Here is a 16432-nt window from a genome sequence, read left to right as displayed (position 1 = left end):
GCTGCAACAGATCCTGCCCTAGAGGCAGAGGCCATGGGTCCTCTGTGAGCATTTCTTGCAGCTCTGGATACCAAGTCCTTCTTGGCCAATCCGGAACAATGAGTATTGTCTCACTCCTCTTTTCCTTATGATTCTCAGCACCTTGGGTAAGAGTGGAAGAGGAGGAAACACATAAACCGACTGGAACATCCACGGTGTCACCAGTGCGTCTACAGCTATCGCCTGAGAGTCTCTTGACCTGGCGCAATACCTCTGTAGCTTTTTGTTGAGGCGGGATGCCATCATGTCCACCTGTGGCAGTTCCCACCGACCTACAATCTGCGCGAAGACTTCTTGATGAAGTCCCCCCTCTCCCGGGTGGAGGTTGTGCCTGCTGAGGAAGTCTGCTTCCCAGTTGTCCACTCCCGGAATGAACACTGCTGACAGTGCTCGTACGTGATTCTCCGCCCATCGAAGAATTCTGGTGGCTTCCGCCATCGCCACCCTGCTCCTTGTGCCGCCTTGGCGGTTTACATGAGCCACTGCGGTGATGTTGTCTGATTGGATCAGCCCCGATTGGTTGCGAAGCAGGGTCTCCGCTTGACTTAGGGCGTTGTATATGGCCCTTAGTTCCAGGATATTGATGTGAAGGCAAGTCTCCTGACTTGACCACAGCCCTTGGAAACTTCTTCCCTGAGTGACTGCTCCCCACCCTCGGAGGCTTGCATCCGTGGTCACCAGGACCCAGTCCTGAATGCCGAACCTGCGGCCCTCGAGAAGGTGAGTACTCTGCAGCCACCACCGGAGAGACACCCTGGCCCCGGGGGATAGGGTGATTAACCGATGCATCTAAAGATGTGATCCGGACCACTTTGTCCAGTAAGTCCCATTAGAAGGTCCTCTCATGGAACCTGCCGAAAGGAATGGCCTCGTATGATGCCACCATCCTTCCCAGGACTCGAGTGCAGTCAGAGGCGTATCTAGCACGGGGCGAGCAGGACACGTGCCCTGGGCGCCGTGGAAGCCCCAACAGAGGGGGCGCCACCGGCACGGCCCGCTCACCCCATGCGACAGGGATTCCGCCGGCGCTCTCCCTGTCTCCCCGGCTGCTGTGCCTGTCACACTGGACAGGCAGCGGCAGCCAGGAGCCTCCCCTCATCCCCCCCCCCTCCTCCCTGCACATTGTACTGTAGGCGATCGCGCGTGCGCGCGACCGCGGAGGTGCGCGCGACCGCGACCTCGGAGGTGCGCGCGCGGCCTTAACAGGTGAGCGGGCTTTACAATTATGTTTATATATTTTTTCTGTCGGGAGAGGGGGGTGCGGGACAGTGTGTGTTAATTGTGTGAGTGTGTGACAGTGTGAGTGTGTTAATTGTGTGTGTGTGTGGGACAGTGTGAATGTGTGTTAATTGTGTGGGTGTGTTAATTGTGTGTGTGGGACAGTGTGAGTATGTGTTAATTGTGTGAGTGTGTTAATTGTGTGTGTGGGACAGTGTGAGTGTGTTAATTGTGTGTGTGGGACAGTGTGAATGTGTGTTAATTGTGTGGTTGTGTTAATTGTGTGTGTGTGGGACAGTGTGAGTGTGTGTTAATTGTGTGTGTGTGGGACAGTGTGCGTGTGTGTTATTTGTGTGTGTGGGACAGTGTGCGTGCGTGTGTGTTAATTGTGTGTGTGTGTGGGACAGTGTGCGTGTGTGTTAATTGTGTGTGTGGGACAGTGTGCGTGTGTGTTAATTGTGTGTGTGTGTGTGTTAATTGTCCCGGCGGTTATTGGCGTCTGTAGTGTGCGCCCCGTCCTCCGCTGCCGCTGACAGGAGCGGCGGTGTGCAGCTCTCCCCCTCCTCCGCCGGCTCCGTCCTCCCGTCGTGGCCCTGCAGTGTGTGGTCTCCCCAGCAGCAGCAGCAGGTTAGTCTCTCTCCCCCCCCCCCTCTCCTCCTCCCCTCTCCTCCTCCTCCCCCCCCCCCCCTCTCTCTCTCTCTCTCTCTCTCTCTCCTCCTGTGGATTGAAGTTTGTAAGTATCATTTTCATTTTTAGATGTACCCCTATTGGATTCTACTGGACAAGTGGACGTGACCGGCGTGGGATGTAGGTAAGTAATGTGTCTCTCATTTTTACAGCTACCCCTATTGGATTCTACTGGACAAGTGGACGTGACCGGCGTGGGATTTAGGTAAGTAATCTGTCTCTCATTTTTACAGATTCCCCTACTGGATTCTACTGGACAAATTGACGTGACCAGCGTGGGATGTAGGTAAGTAATCTGTCTCTCATTTTTACAGGTACCCCTATTGGATTCTACTGGACAAGTGGACGTGACCGGCGTGGGATGTAGGTAAGTAATCTGTCTCTCATTTTTACATATTCCCCTACTGGATTCTACTGGACAAGTGGACGTGACCGGCGTGGGATTTAGGTAAGTAATCTGTCTCTCATTTTTACAGATTCCCCTACTGGATTCTACTGGACAAGTGGACGTGACCGGCGTGGGATGTAGGTAAGTAATCTGTCTCTCATTTTTACAGGTACCCCTATTGGATTCTACTGGACAAGTGGACGTGACCTGCGTGGGATTTAGGTAAGTAATCTGTCTCTCATTTTTACAGATTCCCCTATTGGATTCTACTGGACAAGTGGACGTGACCGGCGTGGGATGTAGGTAAGTAATGTGTCTCCCATTTTTACAGCTACCCCTATTGGATTCTACTGGACAAGTGGACGTGACCGGCGTGGGATATAGGTAAGTATGTGTGAGTGTGTCAGTGTGTTTTAATAAATTTTTACTGTCACGGTGTGTGAGTTGTGTTTTTATTTGGGTATTTTTTCTGTTGTAGAACTACAGGTACCGGAGGGCCCGTTATTTCCCTGCATGTTGGTACTTGAGGTTCTCCAAGTACCAGCAAGCGGGGGAGGCTTTCTGGGCCTTGTAGTTCCACAACAAAAAACAATATTCTTTTTTTACTTACATGGCTATCAGCCTCCCATCCACAGCCCACGGATGGGGGGGACAGCCTCGGGCTTCACCCCTGGCCCTTGGGTGCCTGGAGGGGGGGTGACCCCTTGATTTAAGGGGTCCCCACTCCTCCAGGGAACCCCGGCCAGTGGTGACTAGTTGGGGGGGGTAATGCCACGGCCGCAGGGACCTACATAAATGTATCCCCCGGCTGTGGCATTATGTCCCTGGCTAGTGGAGCCCGGTGCTGGTTTTAAAAATACGGGGGGACCCCTACATCTTTTGTCCCCCGTATTTTTGGAACCAGGACCGGACTAAGAGCCCGATGCTGGTTGTCTAAATACGGGGAACCCCTGTCCAATTTTTTCCCAGTATTTAAACAACCAGGACCGGCTCAAAGAGCCCGAGGCTGGTTATACTTAGGAGGGGGGACCTCACGCAGTTTTTTTTTTACATTTTTAACCCATTCAGACCCTTCTCCATTAAGTTAATGGAAGCCCTGGACAACAAAATTGCATTCATGTCCTCCTCCCACTCCCTTCCCAGTCCCAAACACAAAATATTATTTTTTTCTATAAAAATGTACAATATATCACAAGTATGATGAGCAGGCATGCAGCGGGCATTGGCGGCTTTGGACTGAGTTGCAAATTAGTGGCGGAGGGCTGGGTCAGTTGATGGTGGGCGAGTTTGTAAGCCATTGGTGGTGGCAGCGGGCAGCGGCTCAGAGGCAGTGGCGGGCATTGGCTCGGTGGCGGTAGGGGTCATCGGCAGGATTCGGCAGACATTATGGCTGTAGTGCCTCACCGCACGTCACTGACCTCACCGCACGCCACTGGTGTGTGGGACAGTGTGCGTGTGTGTTAATTGTGTGTGTGGGACAGTGTGAGTGTGTGTTAATTGTGTGTGTGTGTGTGTGTGTGTGTGTGGAACAGTGTCAGTGTGTGTAAATTTTTGCAGTCCAGTGTGTGTGTGTGGGGGAGAGGAAAGTATGAGAATGTGTGTGTGTGTGTGTAGTCTGAGTGGGTGTGTGTAGGATTTGGGGGTGGCCAGTCTGTGTGTGTGTAATAAGTCTGTGTGGGATGTACTAATGGCCATTTACCGAAGAGAGATATGTATTAAACCACGGGCACTGAGATGCCCTTCTCACTCACCATCCAGCTGGGTGGGCGAGCCGGGCGGGTGGAAAGCCAGCAGCAGGGGCAGCATGCCGGATATCAGCAGCCGAGGGTGGGGGCTGTAAGGCACGTGCGGAGCCCAAAGCCGAAGATCAGCTGCATGTTGACCGGCAATAAGCAGCTTCTGCTTCCGCGTTCAACATGCTGCTGATCTCCGGCTTTGGGCTACGCAGGGTTTGGGGGATGGGTGTCCTCTGCCGGTGTACTGCAGCTCCGGGGGTGCGGGCTCCGGAGGCTTTCAGCACTGTTGAATATCCAGCTGCCTCAAGTATGTACAGCCCGCACCCTCTGCTGCTGATGTCCGGCATGCTGCTGCTGGCTGTCCCCCCGCCCGGCTCGGCCACACAGCTGTATGGTGAGAAGGGCATCTCAGTTCCTGAGGTTTAACACATATGCCTCAGAAAATGGCCTCTGCGGTAAACGATACTAATGCTTACCGTGACAGTAACAGCGGGGAGGAAGGCGCACATCGGGATCCTGCAGCATGAAACAAGAACCCCTTCAGACCACACTGAAAAAGGTGCATACCCGGTGCGGTGCTCTGCATCCCGGGTGGTGCCGAAGATGTGGAGTGTCGGAGGTGGCAGAAGCGCCGCAGCTTGGGGTGAGAAACCGCTGCAGCCCTTCCGCTGCTAAACTCTGCAATTAGTCTATTAAGGGGGTGGGCTCCCCTCATCATAGTGCCCCACAGGCCATGTTAATTCTGGGGGTAGGATCCCCTAACTCTATAATGGGAATTTTGGCTCATATCATGTGCTGTAACGTGAATTTCGGCTCATACCGTGTGCTATAATGTGAATTTCGGCTCATGCTATGTGGGGTAATGTGAATTTTGGCTCATTCCGTGTGCTGTAATGTGAATTTCGGCTCATACAGTGTGCTGTAATGTGAATTTCGGCTCATACCATGTGGGGTAATGTGAATTTTGGCTCATACCATGTGGAGTAATGTGAATTTTGGCTCATACCGTGTGCTATAATGTGAATTTCGGCTCATACCGTGTGCTATAATGTGAATTTCGACTCATACCGTGTGCTATAATGTGAATTTCGGCTCATACCGTGTGCTATAATGTGAATTTTGGCTCATACCATGTGGGGTAATGTGAATTTTGGCTCATACTGTGTGCTATAATGTGAATTTCGGCTCATGCCGTGTGGGGTAATGTGAATTTCGGCTCATACTGTGTGCTATAATGTGAATTTCGGCTCATACCGTGTGCTATAATGTGAAAGTGGCACCAGTACTAGATAGTATAAGGGGTCCTACTACACTGAAGGACACGCCCCTTTTGAGTGACCGCGCCCCTTTTCCGGAGCGCGCGCGCGCATAATTGCTATCTGCACTCTTTCATTCCGCCTTCAAAAATTCAACTTCGACCACTGCACCTACATCTGTACATACACACCCTGACATCTTTATATGCAGTGACACCGGTGGCGTCTGCACATACTTTCCTTTTGTATTTTTTTTTTATTGTTATCATTTTATTTATTTATTATTTTTATATATATATTTTTTTTTGGGGAGGGGGCGGGGGGGGGCGCCATTATTGATCTTGCCCTGGGCTCCAAAAACCCTAGTTACGCCTCTGAGTGCAGTGATGCACTGACACCTGTTTTGGTTTTAATAGATTCCTGACCAGTGTCACGAGCTCCTGAGCTCTCTCTATCGGGAGATAAACCCTTTTCTGGTCTGTGTCAAGGATCATGCCTAGGAGAGGCAGATGAGCTGTTGGAACCAACTGCGACTTTGGAATATATAGAATCCAGCCGTGTTGCCGTTACACTTCCAGAGAAAGTGATACGCTGTTCAGCCACTGCTCTCTTGATCTCGCTTTTATGAGGAGATCGTCCAAGTACGTGATAATAGTGACACCTTACTTCCGCAGGAGCACCATCATTTCCGCCATTACCTTGGTGAATATTCTCGGGGCCAAGGAGAGACCAAACAGCAACGTCTGAAATTGGTAATGACAATCCCGTACCGCAATTCTGAGGTACGCCTGATGAGGTGGATAAATGGGGACATGAAGGTATGCCTCCTTTATGTCCCGAGTCACGATAAAATCTCCCCCTTTCAGGCTTGTAACGACCGCTCTTAGCGATTCCATCTTGAACTTGATCCTTTTCAGGTATATGTTCAGGGATTTTAAATTCAATATGGGTCTGACCGAACCGTCTGGTTTCGGGACTACCACATGGTCGAATAATAACCCCCTCCTTGTCGAAGGAGGGGAACCTTGACCACCACCTGTTGAAGATACAATTTGTGAATTACAGTTAACCCTGTTTCCCTCTCATGGGGGGAAGCCGGCAGGGCTGTCAGTGAGGAGGCATCTTCTCAAAGTCCAGCTTGTATCCCTGAGACACAATATCTATTGCCCAGGGATCTAACAGGGAGTGAACCCACTTGTTGCAGAACTTACGAAAGCATGCCCCCACCGGGCCTAGCTCCGTCTGTGGAGCCCCAGCGTCATGCGGTGGATTTTCATAGAGGCCGGGGAGGACTTCTGTTCCTGGGAACTAGCTGTGTTGTGCAGCTTCTTTCCTCTGGCCCCGCCTCTGGCAAGAAAGGACGCATCTCGGCCTTTCTTGTGTCTTTGTTCGAAAAGCTGCATTTGATTATGACGTGCTTTCCTAGGCTGTGCAGGAATATAAGGCAAAATATCCGAATTACCAGCTATAGCCATGGAGACCAGGTCCGAGAACCCTTCTCCACACAATCCTCAGCCTTCCATATGCCACTTAAGTTGGCATCATCTGTCCATTGCATATTCTACAGGACACGTCAAGCAGAAATTGACATAGCTTTGACTCTAGGACCCAGTATACTCATGTCTCTTTGGGCATGTTTGATTATATATATCTCTTAAGACAGCATCTTTAATATATATACATATCTCTCTCTCTCTCTATATATATATATATATATATATATACATACTAGGGTCTCAATTTCTGCTGATAAGGTACCTGTCCACGCCGCCACAGCGCTATAAACCCATGCCGACACAATCGCCGGTCTGAGTAGTGTACCAGAATGTGCACGCTATCTGCAGGATCCCTGAGAATAGCTAGGGCTACCTTCTGGGCAAACGTGACACCCTAGGGGAAGATTCCCATCACATCCTGGCCCTAGTGGGGAAAGGATACTGCCTGAGAATTCTTTGTGGGAAGCTGCAGTCTCTTGTCTGGAGATTCCCGCTGTTTTTCCTCATGAGAGGAGGGAAATTTACCTCAGCTTTCTTCCCCTTAAACATGTGTACCCTTGTGTCAGGGACAAATGAGTCATCAGTGATATGCAAATCATCTTTTATTACAATAATCATATATTGAATACTTTTCTGCCATTTTGGCTGTAACTTTGCATTATCGTAGTCGACACTGGAGTCAAACTCCGTGTCGATATCAGTGTTAATTATTTTGGATAGTGAGCATTGTGAGACTCTGAAGGTCTCTGCGCCATAGGGACAGACATGGGTAGATTTCCTGTCTGTACTCTAATCTTTTGTGCAATAAATTCACCTTAGCACTTACACATATCCAAACAGGTGTCGGCGTTGTCGACTGAGACACCCTCTCACACACATATTTGCTCTATCTCCTCCTTAGGGGAGCCTTTTACCTCAGACATGTCGACACACACGTACCGACACACCACACACACAGGGGATGCTCTATTTGAAGACAGTTCCCCCACAAGGCCCTTTGGAGAGACAGAGAGAGAGTATGCCAGCACACATCCCAGCGCTATATGACCCAGGAATCACACAGTAACTTAGTGTTAACCCAGTAGCTGCTGTATATATTGTTTTTATGCCAAATTTATGTGCCCCCCCCCCCCCTCTCTTTTTCACCCTCTCTATCGTGCTTCTGCAGGGGAGAGCCTGGGGAGCTTCCTCTCAGCGGAGCTGTGGAGAGAAAATGGCGCTGGTGAGTCCTGAGGAAGAAGCCCCGCCCCCTCAGCGGCGGGCTTCTGTCCCGCGATTTTGTGTAAAAATAGTGGCGGGGGCTCATGCATATTACAGTGCCCAGCTGTATATATGCTGCTTTTTGCCAGGAGGTACTCAATTGCTGCCCAGGGCGCCCCCCCCCCCCCCTGCGCCCTGCACCCTACAGTGACCGGAGTGTGTGGGTTAGTGTGGGAGCAATGGCGCACAGCTGCAGTGCTGTGCGCTACCTCATATGAAGACAGGATTCTTCTGCCGCCGATTTTGACGTCTTCTTGCTTCAACCCGCCGGCTTCTGTCTTCTGGCTCTGCGAGGGGGACGGCGGCGCGGCTCCGGGAACGGACGACCAAGGTTAAGTTCCTGTGTTCGATCCCTCTGGAGCTAATGGTGTCCAGTAGCCTAAGAAGCGCAACCTAGCCGCAGTTAGTAGGTTTGCTTCTCTCCCCTCAGTCCCACGTAGCAGAGAGTCTGTTGCCAGCAGAAGCTCTCTGAAAATAAAAAACCTAACTAAAATACTTTCTTATTAGCAAGCTCAGGAGAGCTCACTAAAGTGCACCCAGCTCTGTCCGGGCACAGATTCTAACTGAGGTCTGGAGGAGGGGCATAGAGGGAGGAGCCAGTGCACACCATTAGTACTAAATCTTTCTTAGAATCTCCAGTCTCCTGCGGAGCCCGTCTATTCCCCATGGTCCTTACGGAGTCCCCAGCATCCACTAGGACGTTAGAGAAACACACCGAAATTTTGTTATTTTAGCTGTTTTGATGATTTTATCGAAAAAATCCAGATCCAAAACCAAAACCTGAAAGGGTGGTTTTGTCAAAACCAATCCTGGGGGGTCATTCCGAGTTGTTCGCTCGGTAAAAATCTTCGCATCGCAGCGATTTTCCGCTTAATGCGCATGCGCAATGTCCGCACTGCGACTGCGCCAAGTAAATTTGCTATGCAGTTAGGATTTTTACTCACGGCTTTTTCATCGTTCTGGCGATCGTAATGTGATTGACAGGAAATGGGTGTTACTGGGCGGAAACAGGCCGTTTTATGGGCGTGTGGGAAAAAACGCTACCGTTTCCGGAAAAAACGCTGGAGTGGCCGGAGAAACGGGGGAGTGTCTGGGCGAACGCTGGGTGTGTTTGTGACGTCAAACCAGGAACGACAAGCACTGAACTGATCGCAGATGCCGAGTAAGTCTGAAGCTACTCAGAAACTGCTACGAGGTGTGTAATCGCAATATTGCGAATACATCGTTCGCAATTTTAAGAAGCTAAGATTCACTCCCAGTAGGCGGCGGCTTAGCATGAGCAAATCTGCTAAAATCCGCTTGCGAGCGAACAACTCGGAATGACCCCCCTGATCCAAAACATGAAGAAGATCCAGATCCAAAACCAAAACACAAAACCTGAGAAATGGCCAGTGAACACCCCTAATTCAAGGTCATGTTTCGTCAAGTAACATCTATCTCATATATGCCAAAGCAAGCCGGCTGATACTTGTCTTTGTATCTGTATCTCCTTTTACTTCCCATGGGAAATATCATGGTTTGATAACAAAAAACACAACACTGGTGCTTTAACAACCAAGCTTGCCACAGATGCTTCTCAGATACAGGCGGTAAGAGAACTGTGACTGTAGCACATGGTTTTACCAGTATGGATTTAGTATAAAAAAAGAAGACCACAGAAACATGCTATGTCCTGATAATTGTTCCCTTTTCAATTATCTGTTAAAGTTCTCCATCTGTATGCAGCATTAGCATCACATAGGAGATAGCAAACCAACGTCTCTCCGGATGTCAACATTTAGCCGATAGGAATGGGTCCAGAGTTATTCATGTATTTCATGTATGTATTTTATCCCAGAGATGATGTTGAGGTGTATTTCACAATGATTAATTAACAGGTGTGTTTGAACAATTCAATAGTAAATCCCAGTTCTTACCACTGCTCCCTGGTGTGGGTCATAGAACCTCTGCAGCAGCTGGACAGAGGTGCTTTTCCCACACCCACTGCTGCCCACAAATGCCACAGTTTGCCCACTGGATATCCTGACAGATAGCAATTGTAGCACCGGCACATCCGGACGAGATGGATAATTGAAGTCAACTTTACGCAGTTCCAAATCTCCTTGAAACTTTTCCTAATTGACAAAAAACAACAACAAAACATTAGACACCAAGAGGTTTCATGCAGCCACACACATAGATACATGGTATATACACATTGGTGGTGTCACTTACCGGCATCTGTCCCTGCGGGCTGTAGCTATCAATAGCTGGCTCACTTTGGAACAACTGGAAGAGATGGGAAGCTGCAGACTTTGCTTTAGCGTAATCAGGAGCAAAGGATAAGGTCTGTCCTACATTTATTGCTCCATATGTTAGTAAGGAAAACACTCTGTAAAGTAAAACATAAATTGCTAAATACAGACACCAATAACTCGATCTCTAGAATCTGCAACTTTCCTTGCTGTCTAATAAATCCGGCACTCCACGAGAACAGTGTTGCTTGGCCGGGTGCCCTCCAGAGAACATGTCCAATGGCTTGTCTCACATAACCTTCCAACAGCGGCACTCCAAACGGATAAATAAAGTTCAGGAAAACTGCATGACTGTGCAACGTTTCAGCTCCTTTATTGAGCTTTTTCAAGTCCTTAATTGAGCTTTTTTGTTACCTGCTTGAAAAAAGCTCAATAAAGGAGCTGAAACGTTGCACAGTCATGCAGTTTTCCTGAACTTTATTTATCCGTTTGGAGTGCCGCCGTTGGAAGGTTTTATAAGCCTTGTGGCCCATAGTGGCATCGGATCCAGAATTACCATCTTTCAAAAACATTAAACCCATTGCTGCATTCAGGCGTGGCGCTAATTTGCGTGATAGAATTGTAAAAACGGACATCACTGGGATGAGCAGTTCAGTGGTTGTTAATATCCAAAAAAAAGCCCCGGGATGCTACCGTTGCCCTAAGTGCACAACGTGTAGTTACATGATGCCCTGTAGAGAATTTCAACATCCCCACAGGAATTTTAGATTTTCTATCAGACAGGTAATTACTTGTAGCACCTCATTTGTGGTGTACGCCATTGTTTGCCCATGTGGTTTATTCTACATAGGGCAAACTACACGCAAATTTAGCGAACGCATGGCAGCACACCGTTCTGCCATCAAATTGACCCTGGAGGGTAAACCTGTTGACCAGCCGGTGGCTCGGCATTTTAAAAATGCAGGCCACCCTCTTAGTTCCTTAAAATACTTTGGTATTGAACATGTTCCATTATCCATGAGGGGAGGGGATAGAGCTAGGATCCTACTGGAGAAGGAGACTCGTTGGATTCTAAAATTAGACACGTTTTGGCCTCGTGGCCTGAACGACAAGATTAATTGGAACACACTTGGTTAGGCATCATGGGCATATCTAGTGATGTTCCAATTATATAACGCGTGTTCATAAGAATTTTGGTGAGGGTGAACCCATGTAGCTTTTATATTTATATGGTTCCTATTCATATAGTTTCCATATAACTATATGTGGCTTATTTATTGATACAGTCTTAATACTTTAAGAGCTTATTATCATTTAGCCCTTCGTTTCTAGTCATTAGGAGTCTAGTTTCTGGTTTTGGGTATGTCCCGGGGTTACACAGCAGGGATCCTAATGGTCTCTTTTTTTAGTGACCCTTTTTGTATATAATTGCTCTTAATGCTATTTGTTACTAATTCTTTTTCTATGTATAAGTGTTGTTTTTGTTATTTGTTTCATTTGCTTTTTGTTAGACTGTATGTGCACCAGATTACCGCCTGTTCCCTCTTATCGCAGGTGTCCTGGCCATGGAGGAAGCTGAGCCGGCACCCTGTGAAGCGCAACGGTGAAGAGGTGAGCCGCAAACTAGAGATGAGCGGGTTCGGTTTCTCTGAATCCGAACCCGCCAGAACTTCATGTTTTTTTTCACGGGTCCGAGCGACTCGGATCTTCCCGCCTTGCTCGGTTAACCCGAGCGCGCCCGAACGTCATCATGACGCTGTCGGATTCTCGCGAGGCTCGGATTCTATCGCGAGACTCGGATTCTATATAAGGAGCCGCGCGTCGCCGCCATTTTCACACGTGCATTGAGATTGATAGGGAGAGGACGTGGCTGGCGTCCTCTCCGTTTAGAATTAGAATAGATTAGAGAGACACTTGATTTACTAATTTTGGGGAGCATTAGGAGTACTCAGTAGTGTACAGTGCAGAGTTTTGCTGATAGTGACCACCACTTTTATTTATAATCCGTTCTCTGCCTGAAAAAAGCGATACACAGCACACAGTGACTCAGTCACATACCATATCTGTGTGCACTGCTCAGGCTCAGGTCAGTGTGCTGCATCATCTATATATATTATATATCTGTCTGACTGCTCAGCTCACACAGCTTATAATTGTGGGGGAGACTGGGGAGCACTACTGCAGTGCCAGTTATAGGTTATAGCAGGAGCCAGGAGTACATAATATTATATTAAAATTAAACAGTGCACACTTTTGCTGCAGGAGTGCCACTGCCAGTGTGACTAGTGACCAGTGACCTGACCACCAGTATATAATATTAGTAGTATACTATCTCTTTATCAACCAGTCTATATTAGCAGCAGACACAGTACAGTGCGGTAGTTCACGGCTGTGGCTACCTCTGTGTCGGCACTCGGCAGCCCGTCCATAATTGTATATACCAGTGACCTAACCGTGGTTTTTTTTTCTTTCTTTATACATACATACTAGTTACGAGTATACTATCTCTTTATCAACCAGTCTATATATTAGCAGCAGACACAGTACAGTGCGGTAGTTCACGGCTGTGGCTACCTCTGTGTCGGCACTCGGCAGCCCGTCCATAATTGTATATACCACCTAACCGTGGTTTTTTTTTCTTTCTTTATACATACATACTAGTTACGAGTATACTATCTCTTTATCAACCAGTCTATATATTAGCAGCAGACACAGTACAGTGCGGTAGTTCACGGCTGTGGCTACCTCTGTGTCGGCACTCGGCAGCCCGTCCATAATTGTATATACCACCTAACCGTGGTTTTTTTTTCTTTCTTTATACATACATACTAGTTACGAGTATACTATCTCTTTATCAACCAGTCTATATATTAGCAGCAGACACAGTACAGTGCGGTAGTTCACGGCTGTGGCTACCTCTGTGTCGGCACTCGGCAGCCCGTCCATAATTGTATATACCACCTAACCGTGGTTTTTTTTTCTTTCTTTATACATACATACTAGTTACGAGTATACTATCTCTTTATCAACCAGTCTATATATTAGCAGCAGACACAGTACAGTGCGGTAGTTCACGGCTGTGGCTACCTCTGTGTCGGCACTCGGCAGCCCGTCCATAATTGTATATACCACCTAACCGTGTTTTTTTTTTCTTTCTTTATACATACATACTAGTTACGAGTATACTATCTCTTTATCAACCAGTCTATATATTAGCAGCAGACACAGTACAGTGCGGTAGTTCACGGCTGTGGCTACCTCTGTGTCGGCACTCGGCAGCCCGTCCATAATTGTATATACCACCTAACCGTGGTTTTTTTTTCTTTCTTTATACATACATACTAGTTACGAGTATACTATCTCTTTATCAACCAGTCTATATATTAGCAGCAGACACAGTACAGTGCGGTAGTTCACGGCTGTGGCTACCTCTGTGTCGGCACTCGGCAGCCCGTCCATAATTGTATATACCACCTAACCGTGGTTTTTTTTTCTTTCTTTATACATACATACTAGTTACGAGTATACTATCTCTTTATCAACCAGTCTATATATTAGCAGCAGACACAGTACAGTGCGGTAGTTCACGGCTGTGGCTACCTCTGTGTCGGCACTCGGCAGCCCGTCCATAATTGTATACTAGTATCCAATCCATCCATCTCCATTGTTTACCTGAGGTGCCTTTTAGTTGTGCCTATTAAAATATGGAGAATATGGAGAATTGTCAGCAATCGGCGTACGAGGTTACATCCAGAAAATGTGGAGAAGATGATGTTCATTAAAATGAATTATAATCAATTCCTCCGCGGAGACATTGACCAGCAGCAATTGCCTCCACAAAGTACACAGGGAGCTGAGATGGTGGATTCCAGTGGGGACGAATTGATAATCTGTGAGGAGGGGGATGTACACGGTGATATATCGGAGGGTGAAGATGAGGTGGACATCTTGCCTCTGTAGAGCCAGTTTGTGCAAGGAGAGATTAATTGCTTCTTTTTTGGGGGGGGTCCAAACCAACCCGTCATATCAGTCACAGTCATGTGGCAGACCCTGTCACTGAAATGATGGGTTGGTTAAAGTGTGCATGTCCTGTTTTGTTTATACAACATAAGGGTGGGTGGGAGGGCCCAAGGACAATTCCATCTTGCACCTCTTTTTTCTTTTCTTTTTCTTTGCATCATGTGCTGATTGGGGAGGGTTTTTTGGAAGGGACATCCTGCGTGACACTGCAGTGCCACTCCTAGATGGGCCCGGTGTTTGTGTCGGCCACTAGGGTCGCTAATCTTACTCACACAGTCAGCTACCTCATTGCGCCTCTTTTTTTCTTTGCGTCATGTGCTGTTTGGGGAGGGTTTTTTGGAAGGGACATCCTGCGTGACACTGCAGTGCCACTCCTAGATGGGCCCGGTGTTTGTGTCGGCCACTAGGGTCGCTAATCTTACTCACACAGTCAGCTACCTCATTGCGCCTCTTTTTTTCTTTGCGTCATGTGCTGTTTGGGGAGGGTTTTTTGGAAGGGACATCCTGCGTGACACTGCAGTGCCACTCCTAGATGGGCCCGGTGTTTGTGTCGGCCACTAGGGTCGCTAATCTTACTCACACAGTCAGCTACCTCATTGCGCCTCTTTTTTTCTTTGCGTCATGTGCTGTTTGGGGAGGGTTTTTTGGAAGGGACATCCTGCGTGACACTGCAGTGCCACTCCTAGATGTGCCCGGTGTTTGTGTCGCCCACTAGGGTCGCTAATCTTACTCACACAGCTACCTCATTGCGCCTCTTTTTTTCTTTGCGTCATGTGCTGTTTGGGGAGGGTTTTTTGGAAGGGACATCCTGCGTGACACTGCAGTGCCACTCCTAGATGGGCCCGGTGTTTGTGTCGGCCACTAGAGTCGCTAATCTTACTCACACAGTCAGCTACCTCATTGCGCCTCTTTTTTTCTTTGCGTCATGTGCTGTTTGGGGAGGGTTTTTTGGAAGGGCCATCCTGCGTGACACTGCAGTGCCACTCCTAGATGGGCCCGGTGTTTGTGTCGGCCACTAGGGTCGCTAATCTTACTCACACAGCTACCTCATTGCGCCTCTTTTTTTCTTTGCGTCATGTGCTGTTTGGGGAGGGTTTTTTGGAAGGGCCATCCTGCGTGACACTGCAGTGCCACTCCTAGATGGGCCCGGTGTTTGTGTCGGCCACTAGGGTCGCTAATCTTACTCACACAGCTACCTCATTGCGCCTCTTTTTTTCTTTGCGTCATGTGCTGTTTGGGGAGGGTTTTTTGGAAGGGACATCCTGCGTGACACTGCAGTGCCACTCCTAGATGGGCCCGGTGTTTGTGTCGGCCACTAGGGTCGCTTATCTTACTCACACAGCGACCTCGGTGCAAATTTTAGGACTAAAAATAATATTGTGATGTGTGAGGTATTCAGAATAGACTGAAAATGAGTGTAAATTATGGTTTTTGAGGTTAATAATACTTTGGGATCAAAATGACCCCCAAATTCTATGATTTAAGCTGTTTTTTAGTGTTTTTGGAAAAAAACACCCGAATCCAAAACACACTCGAATCCGACAAAAAAAATTCGGTGAGGTTTTGCCAAAACGCGTTCGAACCCAAAACACGGCCGCGGAACCGAACCCAAAACCAAAACACAAAACCCGAAAAATTTCAGGCGCAACCGGTGACGCGTTAACCGGAAGTGACCCGGCGGCTTCTCTTCCGGAAGCCAGGCCGCGTGGAGCGACGGCGGCGTGGAGCACTACAGCGGGTACTTAGGTGGGGTAAGTGTTCTATGTGTGTCTTGTCCATTTGTTGGTAGTGTTGCTGTTAACTTGAGGAAAGGGCTGCTGCCCTGAAACAGCTGTTGTTGCAATACATCTCATTTTCATATTCTTTGCGTCCAGTGCCGTTTTATCTTGGAGTACTATATGTATATATATATATATATATAGATATATATATATAGATATATATATATAGATAGATAGATAGATAGATAGATATAGTTCAATGCAAAGAACCAGCACCTCCAGATAAATGCAAAAAGTTTTTATATAGAGAAATAAAGTGCGCAAGGCAAACAAGTAACAAGTAATGTCAGACACAACGCGTCATGTCCGGCAAGGAT

The 16432-nt window shown here is 48.0% G+C and overlaps 1 protein-coding gene across 5 annotated transcripts in view; it reads right to left on the bottom strand.

Annotated features, from left to right (window-relative positions):
* Positions 1 to 16432, bottom strand: part of LOC134927391 (ATP-binding cassette sub-family B member 5-like) — a 250582-nt gene that overhangs the window by 30718 nt on the left and 203432 nt on the right. For all 5 annotated transcript variants that reach the window (XM_063921770.1, XM_063921765.1, XM_063921768.1 and 2 more), the window contains 2 exons: positions 10295 to 10451; positions 9997 to 10194 (listed from right to left, as the gene is read on the bottom strand). In XM_063921770.1, the coding sequence (XP_063777840.1) occupies positions 9997 to 10194; positions 10295 to 10451 (355 nt within the window). The remainder of the gene's footprint in view (positions 1 to 9996; positions 10195 to 10294; positions 10452 to 16432) is intronic.

This window comes from Pseudophryne corroboree, chromosome 5, assembly GCF_028390025.1.
Source record: "Pseudophryne corroboree isolate aPseCor3 chromosome 5, aPseCor3.hap2, whole genome shotgun sequence".
NCBI classification, from domain to species: domain Eukaryota; kingdom Metazoa; phylum Chordata; class Amphibia; order Anura; family Myobatrachidae; genus Pseudophryne; species Pseudophryne corroboree.
The sequence above is the reverse complement of the archived record's forward strand: the minus strand, read 5'-3'. Positions and strand labels throughout refer to the sequence as shown.